Source organism: Plutella xylostella, chromosome 14, assembly GCF_932276165.1.
Source record: "Plutella xylostella chromosome 14, ilPluXylo3.1, whole genome shotgun sequence".
In the NCBI taxonomy this organism is placed as follows: Eukaryota; Metazoa; Arthropoda; class Insecta; order Lepidoptera; family Plutellidae; genus Plutella; species Plutella xylostella.
In genome coordinates, this window is record NC_063994.1 from 887,231 (window position 1) to 900,419 (window position 13,189).

At 38.9% G+C, this 13,189-nt stretch overlaps 1 protein-coding gene across 1 annotated transcript in view; it reads left to right on the forward strand.

Annotated features, from left to right (window-relative positions):
• Positions 1-13,189, forward strand: part of LOC105385858 (dynein axonemal heavy chain 1) — a 145,698-nt gene that overhangs the window by 5,642 nt on the left and 126,867 nt on the right. Inside the window, exons 7-13 of the mRNA XM_048625339.1 lie at positions 573-714; positions 807-933; positions 11,184-11,305; positions 11,394-11,483; positions 11,565-11,644; positions 11,881-11,968; positions 12,197-12,415. Of these exons, the coding sequence (XP_048481296.1) occupies positions 573-714; positions 807-933; positions 11,184-11,305; positions 11,394-11,483; positions 11,565-11,644; positions 11,881-11,968; positions 12,197-12,415 (868 nt within the window). The remainder of the gene's footprint in view (positions 1-572; positions 715-806; positions 934-11,183; positions 11,306-11,393; positions 11,484-11,564; positions 11,645-11,880; positions 11,969-12,196; positions 12,416-13,189) is intronic.

Sequence of the window (13,189 nt, forward strand, 5' to 3'; positions counted from 1 at the left end):
TGATGTGCTGAGGATCCTTTGCGCGGCGTAGGGCTTCGATACGGTGTAGTACGCGGCGAATAAGTGCTTCTAGGAACGCGGGAGTGGCGGGACAAGTGCGTGTGTCGACCGACTCGTAACGTGGCGATGATAGAAGTGGCCGAGGGGGGTTGACCGTTGAGGTTGGCAGATGACACCAGCTAGTTGTTCATCTACCGGCAGTTTCCTTTTAGGATAGGGAAGGTGGGAGGGAGTTACAATCATGTGTACCTGTCTGTCAGCTGTTTGCAAGTGTACCCACGAAGTTCCTTGACCCCAGATGCCCATGGCCCCAACACTATTCAATATTGAAAGGTATTTTCCTATTACAACACGGCATTTTATTGAATTCCAGCGAGATACTACCGGTATCGATACGGCTACCTGACTTAAATTTAATCGCTATTCATTCTGTACCTCAGATGTTATAATAATAAGTCCACTTTTTTAGGATTACCTACTTTATGAAAATCGTAAGAATGAGCTCTGTCACCAAAGTGCAAAAAAATAAACCCTCATAAAATAGTCCTCCTAGAATTGTTATTACATTTTAGGTTCTACTTATATTTGGATTGCCTGATGTTGCACGCGTTACCGGAGATTCCTAGTAATTGGATGGAACAGATTATGGGATTAGTTCGTTTGAACAAAAAGATTGTACCAGACGAAGTTCAGCTAAATATTCTTCGTCAAGAAGTAAGTTGATTTTGAAATCAAACTCTACCTAGTTTACCTAACACATAGCATATACGTAATTATTAATATTATTGTGACCAATTTTTTCTCAGGCAGAAAATCTGTATGCAAAAATGCAAGGGAAGATGGTTATCCTCTACACTATGCAGATATATCCTACATCTTACAATTTTATTAATGAACCAACTCCAGAGTACGTGTGGCGTGTACCAGAATATTGTAAGTTTTTATTTGAAAAAAAGTTCGTCAAGAAATAGTTTTTTTTAGTCATTGATGAAAGATATAATTTAGGTAAATCAATTGGTTATTAGCCATCGTTAGTTACTGGCCACTATAAACTTAAAAATCATAAAATAAGGAATGAGGCATCACCTGCCATCTGTTTTTTTTAATAGAACTTAGTTACCTAACTGATTTTGATTTTAGTACCATTTTTTGCCACTATGAAAAAAAGTGCCAAACTATGCCGCCTTTTTCTGACAGTTGGCGGTCGGACTTCCGCGTGTGCGCTTCTGAGTAACGTATTTCTTAACGAAACACATTTCTTCAAAATTGACATTATTGGTGATTGAACGCAATTTAAGTGATTTCTTTAGCATATTTATATGCTAAAGAAATCACTTAAAACTTACCAGGAGAAACTTGGTTTAAGTCCTTCTTGAAGCGCAACCCGAACATAACCTCCCGCACTTCTGAAGGAGTAACTAATGCGAGTTCCTGCGTTTCCGAAGAAGACATAAGAAAATGGTTTTCAGAAATTCAACAATATTTTATTGAAGAAGGCCTTACAGATGTGGTTAAAGACCCAACTCGTATTTTTAACGCAGATGAAACGGGTTTCAACATGCCCTAAGTCTGGAAAAGTTCTAGCTGAGAAAGGGTCCAAAAATGTGTATCAAATTGAAAAAGCACCAGCAAAAAAAAATCTTAGTCATGTTTACCTTCTCTGCGTCTGGTCAAGTTTGCCACCCGATGATCATATATCCATACAAAAGGATACCTGACAAGGTTACTCTGAGCGTTCCATCTGGATGGGGAATTGGCAGAAGTGATACAGGATGGATGACCGCCGCAGTTTTCTATGATTTCATTGCCATTGTTTCTATAAAGAACTATTAGAGAAAAAGATCCAACTGCCGGTGGTATTGTTTGTTGATGGACATAAGACTCACATAACAATGGAAGTAGCTGAGCTGTGCCGAAGTTTACAAATCCATTTAATCGCACTGTATCCAAATGCAACTCGGATTTTACAGCCCGCAGACGTAGCCGCATTCAGACCTATCAAGGTAGCCTGGAAAAAGGCCCTGCACGAGTGGTATGCAGAGAACAATCATCAGGTCAGCTTGACAAAAGAAAAGTTTGCACCATTACTGAAAAAAGTCGTTGCGTCATGTGCAAAGCCTGAGACATTAATAAATGGTTTCCGTATTTGTGGTTTGCATCCATTCCAGCCCGATAATGTTGATTACTCTAAATGCATTGCCAAACAATCAACGTCCGACGATACAATACCAAGCTTACCAGAAGCACATCTCAGATTCCTGAGCTACGCCGATTTCTGCGATACTATAGGAGCTTGGAATGTAAACAAATGTCAAGGAGTATTTGACGGACATTTAAATATTGAACTTGAAACAGATGATTTTCTGTCTATTTATATGCTTTGGAAAAAATTTAATGCATCCTCAGCCAACAATCATGCAACATTTGGACAGAGTAGGAATGGTAGCATTCATGAAGATAATGATATGATTCTTCATGTTCAGACTAGTAGGAATGGTAGCATTCATGAAGATAATAATGTGATTCTTGACGATCAGACGGGTGAACTGAAAGGAAACGTCATAGATAGTCTTGAGATACATATAGAAAATCAGGAAACTAAAAAAGAATCGATCATAGCTGTAAGTAATAGTGTTGATCAGCAAGCTTTAGTGGAAGTGCTACCAGGTCCATCGCGACCGATTCCTCGGGATAAACTGATTACTGTCTGAGTACTTAAAAAAGAAGACACCAAATTTACCAAAGAGGCAGGGAAAGCGTCAGATAGAAAGGTTGCCATTTGCACTTACATCGGATGAGTATGTTGAAAAGATGAGGTCAAAGCACTTAAAAAAGCAAGAAGAAGAAGAAGCTAAAGAAGAACGGAAACGATTACGGGAAGAATAAAAGTCACATAAGGAAAACGCTGTACCAAAGAAAAAAGAAAAGCTGGTTAAGAAACAGGTCAGCTTGGCATCAGCTGGTCAATCAAGAGAAAGGGCGTCATTAATAAAACTGTAAATAAAACTGTAATAAAACATTAATAAAACTGCTTGCTGTGATTCTTGCTTGTGTCAAATTAAAAAGAGAATAATTGAATGCAATCTATGTTCAAAAAAGTACCATTATAATTGTATTCCATCAAGTCATAGAATGCATGTACCAGAAGAGGAAGACGATTCATTTTTATGTCATTTGTGTTACCGCGAGAGCAATACAGACTCATCTGAAGGCGAGGTGGACAACTTGTTTGCAGCTTTTCGAGAAGAAGCCAAAAAACTAGGCTATTGATAATTTTGATAATAAGGTAGTCGATATCTTTCGTATGTTTGTTGATTTTCTATATTTTTTATTGTTTTTATGAGACTGATTGTAAATGTTATGTTCCTAGTATTTTATTCTTAGAAAATTTAATGTTTTTGTTTTTGAATTTTAGCCATGGTTAATATTATTCTAAAGAAGAAGAAGAACTGATTATAATTAAGTTGTTTAATCTTGAGGTTGTTCTTGGATTAAATGATGTAACTCAGCTTTACTTAACAGAATATTGGTTTATTGGCAGGTTTCTACATGTATATCTTAATAATTAAGTTCTTGCAAAAGTTGTATAAAAGAATCGTGTTAAAAGTTTTAAGGTTAAAGAAGAAGTGAAAAAGAAAAGTCACTGTCGCCGGTTGGCGGCAAACGTCACAGAGTATCTTCTATGTGTCTATGGTTTCTTTAGGCTGGCCGGCTGCTTGCAGATGTATTTGTTTAGGCTGCCGGCTGGTTGCAGACACTTTCTGTGCTAGTCTGGTCGTAGACAATCTCCCCCCCTCGAAATCTGTGGGGTTTCGAGTACTCGAGTCTTCAGCTCTCGTCATCGGCAGTGGGCACATGTTTCTTATGGCTCGTCGAACCGTTCCTCTTGTGGTTAGTACATCTGCGACTCGAGCGACGCCGTCTTGTCCTGGATGTAGTTGCTGAATGCGACCCAGGCGCCATTGAAGTGGAGGTAAGTTGGCTTCTTTCAAGATGACCATGTCACCGATTTGTATCTGGCCTTGATTGATACGCCATTTTGATCTTTGCTGTAGCTCGCATAGGAATTCGTGACGCCAGCGATCCCAAAAGTGTTGTCTGGTTTGTTCGATCAGCTGATAGTGGCTTAATCTGTTTGGCTGGACGTCTATTAGTGCTGGTGATGGTAGCGAGGTTAATGGCCGACCGATCAGGAAGTGCGCCGGAGTTAATGGATAAAGGTCGGTCGGATCTGACGATAAAGGAGTAAGCGGTCGCGAATTTAAAATTGCTTCTATTTGAACGAATAACGTTGTAATCTCCTCAAACGTCATATGATTGTTACCTATCATGCGTATTAAATGAAATTTAGCGGATTTAACGCCTGCCTCCCAAAGCCCTCCAAAGTGGGGAGAGTAAGCCGGTGAGAATTTGAATGTGATACCTTCGTTGGCAGCAAAGCTTGAGATGGATTCATTGCATGTTTTCAAAAATCTTGCTAATTCATTGTTTGCGCCTACAAAGTTGGTACCATTATCGCAGAATATTGTCGTAGGCTTACCTCTACGAGATGCAAAACGTCTGAGACAAAGAATGAAAACCTCTGTGCTCAGGTCTGAGGCAACTTCTAGATGGAGTGCCTTTGTTGAAAAACACACGAAGAGACATAAGTATGCCTTTGAAAATTTACAACCGCGGCCTCTGCGATCTCGTATGGGAAAGGGACCTGCGAAATCAACACCTGATACTTGAAATGGATAGTTAGGTGTGACTCTGGAAGTTGGCAAATTTCCCATCACTGGATTAATTGATTGAGCTTTTAAAATGCGACAGATACGACAATTATTAACGGTTGTTCTAGCTAAAATTCTTCCAGAGATGGGCCAGTAAGTTTGTCTTAAACTGGTAAGTAAATGATTGGGTCCGCCATGTAATAGTTTAATATGTTCATGAGCGAAAAGAAGTTTCGTGAAGTTATGATTTGAGTCTAATATTATAGGATGTTTTTTATTGTAAGGTTCGGCTGAACTTTGTATACGTCCGCCTACGCGGAGAATGCCTTCCTCATCAAGGAATGGGTTTAAGGAAACCAATCGTGACTTGCCAGGTAATTGTTTATTGTTTAACAACAATTGTATTTCGTCCTTGAAACATTCTGTTTGATGTTGTTTTACTAAAGTATGTAACGACCTATCTAATTCAGTTGTAGTTAAGTGGCCTGTTACTGGATCTTTTGAAAAGTGTACAAATCTAAGCAGGTAAGCTGTACTTCTCAATAGCAATGTAAAGTCACTATGTTTATCAAAGTTTACTAATTTGATTGTCTTGTAGTTAGTTTTTGTAGTCGTAGTATTTGTAGTTGTAGTGCATGTAGTAGTAGTAGTGTATTTTTCTTTAGCTTTAGATTTAAGTTTAGTATTGTAAGCTCTTTTTTCAGGCACCCCCACAGGAAGAATGATGCCTTCGGGCCAATATGAATCACTTTCGGACAAGAATTGTGGACCTCCCCACCATACCGTGGCCCCCTGCATTTGCCTTGGATCCATACCCCGCGATGCTAAGTCTGCCGGATTATGTATACCCGGGACATGCCTCCATGATCCAGACGCCGTGAGCCGCCGAACATCTGCAACTCGATTGGAGACGAATGACTTCAAGTCACCCGGTTGCGAACCTATCCAACTAAGTACTACCGTAGAATCAGTCCAATAATATTGTTTGCTTATGGTTAGTCTGAGTGATTGCAATATTTTTGAGACTAACCGGACCGATAGCACAGCACCACATAACTCTAACCGTGGTATAGTCTGCGTCTTTACAGGAGCGACCTTAGATTTTGCACACAATAATTTTACTTGAACCTGACCGGAGATGTCGATAGATCGTAAGTAGACCCATACCGCATAAGCATCTTGAGATGCGTCACAAAATGAATGTAGCTCAACACTAGTAGGCTCCTTGATAAGTACATACCGCGGTATGGAAATTGTTGTCAGATTTTGTAAACTTAATAGAAATTTACGCCAAACTGCTTCTATTTCTGAAGGAATGGGATCATCCCAAACTAACTTTGTCATCCACAACCTCTGCAAGATGATCTTTGGCGTGATTGTACACAGACTTAGCAAACCTAGCGGATCAAACAGCTTGGATGAGTCTGATAAGATGGAACGCTTTGTATTTAGATGAATAATCTAGGTTCATTGGGAATTTAAACACATCATCTGCAGGGTCCCATTGAAGTCCTAATGTACCTGCTTGCGAATTTAAATCGAGATCTTTGGGGTCAATGAAGTTTTCGAAGTTTTTAAATATTGATGGTGTATTTGTTCTAAATTTTCGCAACGGAAAACATGCGGATTGAAGAATTTCTGTTACAGAAGTTAGGGTGTGCCTTAGCTCCTCTTCGGAGTGGCTTCCTGTTATATAGTCATCAATGTAAAAATCGTGCTTTATGGATTCAGAAACCTTGTCGTCAGTACATTCTTTTGCTAGCTGAAGTAAGCATCTAGTGCTTAGGAAAGGGGCTGAAGCCGTACCATATGTTACGGTATTGAGCTGAAATATCTTGATTGGTTTGTCTTCACTATCGCGCCATAAAATCTGTTGCAAGTGTCGTTGACCCGGATTTAATGCCACCTGTCGATACATTTTCTCTATGTCACCGGTGACTACATATTGATGCTGCCTAAAACGCAGTAAAATCGAAAATAAGTCATCTTGTACGACTGGGCCAACGTGTTGTATATCGTTTAGCGATTTGCCCGATGACGTCACTGCACTGGCGTCAAAAACTGCACGAACTTTTGTGGACGTACTACTCTCCTTAATAACAGCATGGTGTGGTAAGTAGTACCCAGATGTAGAATCAGATATTTCAGTCATATGCCCTAGACTTTCATATTCATGCATGAACTTGTTGTATTCCTGACGTAGAGAAGAATTGTTCCGCATTTTTCGTTCCATTTGAAATAACCGTTTTTCGGCTATATTATAGGATTCACCTAATACATCGGATGATTCACGTAACGGCATAGTCACGCAAAATCTACCATCGTTATCGCGATAGGTAGTATCGTTGAAATGTTTCTCGCAAAAATTGTCATCCGCAGACTCAATTTTCTCTGATGGTGGAACATCTTCGAGTTCCCAAAACTTTGTAAGTTGCTGTTGAATGTCTTTACTGAAGTTACAGTATGTTGTGAATTTATGTATTTCCCTCCCATGGGGCCAGCAACTACCCAACCTAACTGGGTTTCATGAAGAAGAGGCTTATTAAAACCTAATTTGATTTTTGCGGAACTAATAATATCCCAGAAGATGTCTGCTCCCAATAGCAAATCAATTTCACCAGAAATATAAAATGTGGGATCAGCTAAGATGATGCTTGTGGGGATATTCAACTCATTCACTTTGATATCCATTTGGGGCAACCGGTCTGTAATCATAGGAAGCACATAGCACTTGACCGGAGCGGTGAATGAGTTATGTAATGACTTTATTTTTAATTTGCAATGTTCCGTTATGTTTAGTGTGGCATTGTTAAGACCAGAGATGCATTTGAGTTGCTCCTTAATTGAAGTTGCACCAATCTTGGCGCGAGCAGCCTCCGTTATAAAAGATGATTGACTTCCGCTGTCAAGCAGAGCCCTCAGAGTGTATTTTTTGTCATTGTTTGTAACCTCCACCAAAGCCGTAGACAGAAGAGCTGGGTTGGAGGAGACAGCAGACATAGAAATCACCCTTGAATTGTCTATTTGTTCATCAGAAGAAGTCTGATCGTTCTGGATTGAATTTTTGTTTGTAGTTATTAGAGATGTAGATCCAGAACTCTCAGCTTGTTGTAGTGATTGTCTTTGTTGTACTTGTTGTGCTGGTTGTGCGTGTGGAAGAGATGATTGTTTATGTAACATTGTGTTGTGTTTTCGCCTACAGATGCGGCAGCCACCGAGCCTGCATTGATAAGAAGAGTGGCCACGACGGAAACAATTGTTGCATATTTTCCATTCAAAAACCTTTGCAGCTCGTTCTTCCACCGGTAATGCTTTGAATTTCAGGCATTCATATAGTTTGTGATTTTGCTTGCAATATAAGCAACATATTTGTCCTTGACCTTGACTTTGAAAATAACCTTGACCTTGAGATTGGTCTTGACCTTGAACTTGAGTTGACCCGCCAGAAGAAGAGGCCACAAAGGATTTTGACTTTGTGAATGGATGAACCTGTTGTTTTTCTACTTTGACAGCTTTGCTGGCCTGTACTGTTTCTAAAACTGTTGCACGTTGACGTATAAAATCAAAGAAGTCGGCTAACGTTGGTGAGTCCAAGTTGCTACGGAAATCTTCCCAAGCTCGATTTGTGATTGAATCTAACTTTGATGAGGCCATGTGTATAATTAAAGTATCCCAACTAGATGTTGGCTCGCCCAGAATGTTTAAAGCACTCAGATTTTTTGTTATTGTGTCAACTAGGTTGCGCAAGCCACGATCGGATTCCTTAGAAAGAGGTTCTAATGTAAATAAGCACTTAATATGCTCATTTATCAGTATCCTTTTGTTGTTGTACCTATCGCACAACAGAGACCATGCTATTAAATAGTTGTCTGAACTCACGGTCACTGAACTTATTAAAGCCAAGGCGGGGCCCTCTACATAACTCTTCAAGTATTGAAATTTACTGATGTTATCAATAGATTCATTGTTGTGTATCAAAGACAAGTACATGCCATGAAATTCTAGCCATTTGTTTGTATCACCATTGAAAGAAGATATTTTGAGCGGCGGTAACTTAATGTTACTCTGACCTGAGTTACATTGAGATGAGGATGAAGATTTGTTATTAGATTCGTTGAAATTATCTATTAATTCTTGTGCTTTTGCCATGAGACTGAACAGACGGTTCTCGGTCTCCTCTCGTTCGAGCATCTGTTTCTCTACTTCACCCTCCTCCAATGTCTCCAACATTAATTGTGTCTCATCGAATTGATTGGACAAATCTTGCAGTTTTGTTAAACGTAATGTTAATTCAGCTATTTGTAATTTTGTCACACTCTCTAAGTCACAAAGAAGTGATGATAAATGCTTTTCAAATAAAGTTATTCGCGATTTAATCTGTCCCCGCTTTTTAATTAGCTCTTTATACTCAGAAGTCATCTTTGTAGGCGCAAACAATGTTTAATTATCAAGATGAAGAAGCTAGGTAGGTACCTTGTACCTCCTATTTTATGTATATAAAAGAAGCAATGAGTACAACCTCGTGAGCACAGATATAATCATGTGCTAGCAGCTGAAGGCAGGCTGTAGCTGTAGGCACCCACTAATGAAGGATGACTGCGATGACTCAGGTACCAGATTCCCACTCTCACAGGATTACTCCCAGAGGTCGATGGCGCTGAAATTAGTCGGCATATCTATGTGAGTATCTTTAGAAAATTAAAGTTATTTGATGGGAACAGTTAAATTGGAAAAAAATACTTAGGTAATTGACACAAGTTTGTTTTAGTATTTAAGTGAAGAAATATTGTATTTTGGGAACTCAAGCATATTAAAAGATGTATCCAATGATAGAAATAGATGATGCTTTGAGTATTACTCACGAATTAGCCCAAAATACTGATGTAGAAGTGTTAGAAAGAATTTGAAACCTAGATTGAAAAGTCAAGCGACGCTGAGTTGAAAAGACGAAATTAGAACAAAAAGAAGCAATTTTTGTATTGTTGTGATACGAAATAGAAGTTGGAAACGAGCGTACTTCCCTCGGATATGCCCTCCTGCTGTCGCTTCCCAAATTCCAGGATCAAGGGTCCAGTATCGAGATCACGTTCATCGCGTCGTAGGGTCACCAAATGTTTAATCTTGAGGTTGTTCTTGGATTAAATGATGTAACTCAGCTTTACTTAACAGAATATTGGTTTATTGGCAGGTTTCTACATGTATATCTTAATAATTAAGTTCTTGCAAAAGTTGTATAAAAGAATCGTGTTAAAAGTTTTAAGGTTAAAAAAGAAGTGAAAAAGAAAAGTCACTGTCGCCGGTTGGCGGCAAACGTCACAGAGTATCTTCTATGTGTCTATGGTTTCTTTAGGCTGGCCGGCTGCTTGCAGATGTATTTGTTTAGGCTGCCGGCTGGTTGCAGACACTTTCTGTGCTAGTCTGGTCGTAGACAAAGTTTTTTTAAAGGAGACAACTTTAATTTCTTTTAGAGGTTTAATGCTTTTTTATACAATTATTTCTTGTGGCCAATAACCAGCCCATGGATGGCCGGTAAGTGATTTTTTTGGCCAATAACTGCAATTTTACACAGGATTGCAATAAAATATTTTTTTTTATCGGTTATAGTTTCTTAAAAAAATTATTGATTTATTGACAGGCAAAAGTAGCTTTTCTAGATTACATTCATACATCATCTGTAAATTTTGGTTTAATCTGTATGAAATTATTCAGCTTTGAAGTGGCCAATCCGCTTAGTTGGCCAATAACTGGCAGTTTTACATACTAAATATTCGCCGTTTGTAAAATGTTTCAAAGATTACAAGGGGCAGGTAACTTCTGAAAGTTTATCGATTGCTAGATAGATATGTATTATTTATTTGTTCCACTAATACATGACACAAGAAAAAGGAAGTGGTAAATACAGACCAGAAGTGTGTATGACTGTGTGTTGATGCAGAACAAAATTAACTTAAATAGTCAACCTCATGTTCGATTGTCTCAGATCCCGTTCTTTTGTCAAAGAGAAACCATTTTTCAAAAGGCAGGTTTTTTAAAGGTCTTCTTCTATCGTGTAAATGCACTAAGCTAACTTCTTCCAGTTTATGCTTAGTACTTTTCGGTTTTTAAAGGTTTATCGATAGTATCCATAACTCAGCTACTGTAATCGTCGTCATCATCATATTATATTTATTTATGGATTGTGTGGTTATCCAGTGCCAACATGTCACCGCCAATAGCCCACAGACAAGTACGAAATGAAGCCACATCCTTATCAGGGTCAGGAAACTGGTGTAGTGTTGCATTGTCGTTGCAAAATCGGTTACCTCACGGAAAAAATATTAAAGTTTAAAGATTTAATATAGAACTAAACAGAAGCATTTACTTGAGTTATCGCAACCAAGCACACAACACCTTCTATCAGACGTATGAAAAACGTTTTGCATACCTTTTTAAGAAAAATGTTGGTCCGTGAATATTTAATTATATTTGCAGGTTGTTATCCTTGCCTTATGGATGACTTTCCTGGCAGAGTGAAATACAATCAGTGGTACTCACTATATGTACTATCGGAGTCTGTTTCCTGCATTCATTTAGTTGTGGATGAATGTTTAAAGGTAACTCTTAGAATGGCTATGATTAGTTAATAATATAATGATTACAATAATCTTTATCGTACTTACAATACAATAATAATACTCTCAGGTGGAATCAATGCTGTTTTTCACTTCAAATTACGGCAGAAATGTAAGTTTGGCCGAATTCGATGCAGCCCAACAACACACGACTACAATGGTATTCATTTCTCTTCGATATCTTCTTGCTGGCTGAGCGATACATTGGTGTGGTCTGTAAGATTTGAAACTTGTGTTGCAGATGTTGAAATATCTAAATATCTCCTGGTTGAATAACATTGCACACGCCATCCGGATGTCTTTCCGGGATGTCGGGAAAGGGTAAGACATTCGTAAAAATCCATACATAGCTAATGAGAATAAAAAAATAATAATTGTAAAGTCTGTTTTTTTTTCTCGGATACTAAATTGACGGATTCTGAACGGTTCATATACAGTGGTTTGTTCCGCGAATAAGTGTCGTAGAATATCTGAGATAAAAAACAGACTTTAGAGTTACCTACCTATACCCATATTACACTTATCTCCCATTACATTTACGAGTGCATTCGTTACAGATCGTTTAATATATACGAGAAGAAGTGGGAATTTTATATTGTCAGCAAACTGTATCGCTTTATGCAGCTGGTCAGATTTCGCATGCAAGTTAGTCCATTTTACTTTACTACTTGGTACAGATAAAGTGAGCATTTTACGCACTCCTTAATGCACGAGAGTCGAGGTGGCGTCGTGGTGTAGGCGACAAGAAAGCAGGCCTTTCTATATTTTAAACGACTGGCAACAAATCCTTTCACCACAGTGACAAACCCTACTTCAGCTCCTGTGTTTTTCACCGCCACGCTAAGAAGATTGACCTTACGATTGGAATTACAGTATGCCCTGAGGTATTGCATAGAGCAGTCCATGGCAATGTTTGTCTACATGTGCGAAACCCCCTGCCTATGCACTTACGATTGTGAAGAAGACTTCGAGTGGGATCCTCAGGACCTTCTCAATTCACCGTTCAGGTCGCCCACGGTTACTCTGTTTTACTTCTACCTGCTAATGTCGGCAGATGGACCTTATTACAGCACTGATACAGCCCAGTTTGAGGTAAATTTCATTTGATGAATCATAATAATATACAGTGGTATATTAAGCCGAAAGGGGGTGACTGAGGGGGTTATTCTGTACAACTTTTGTCCTACGACTTTTGTTTGTAACAAAGTTTCTAATAAATAGTTTATATTGTAGAGCCATATTTTTTTCTCTAACATTTCGGCTTACTATGTGCCCTTTTTTAAGACCTTTGATTTATCATAGTTAATTTATTATTTGTTATTCATATATGTAAAGCCGTTTGGTCCGATACGTACGATAGCGATACCTTTTATCTTGAGCCATATCATACTAGCGGTTTGCGAGCGAATTGGGGGCGGAGCTGGTACGCAGCGAAAACGCCACGAACACGTCACGGCTGCAAAGCGTAGACGTCGCGTTAACGTCGCGGATACGCAACGTTTTCGTGGCGTGTTTGCAGCGAGTTTACGACGTAAAGTACACTTAGTTGCAAAATGGATTCCGACGAGGAAACACTGCTGTTGCTTTTGTAACTACGAAGACGCAGGAGACGAAAACGAAAGCATCGACGTATTTGGGAGGGCCCATTATCAATTAATCGACTGCAAGAGAGCGACTACTTTGTGTTAGCAAACGAATAAAAAATAATCCAAAAAAAAATCGCGAGTACCTCCGAATGTCAAGACCTACATTTTATGAGTGCAAGCTGACTTAAAACATGAAGATACGCATTTGAGATTATCAGTGTCACCTGAGGAAAGGCTCTTAATTACTATAAGGTATGTATTTTATATTTAATAAATAGGA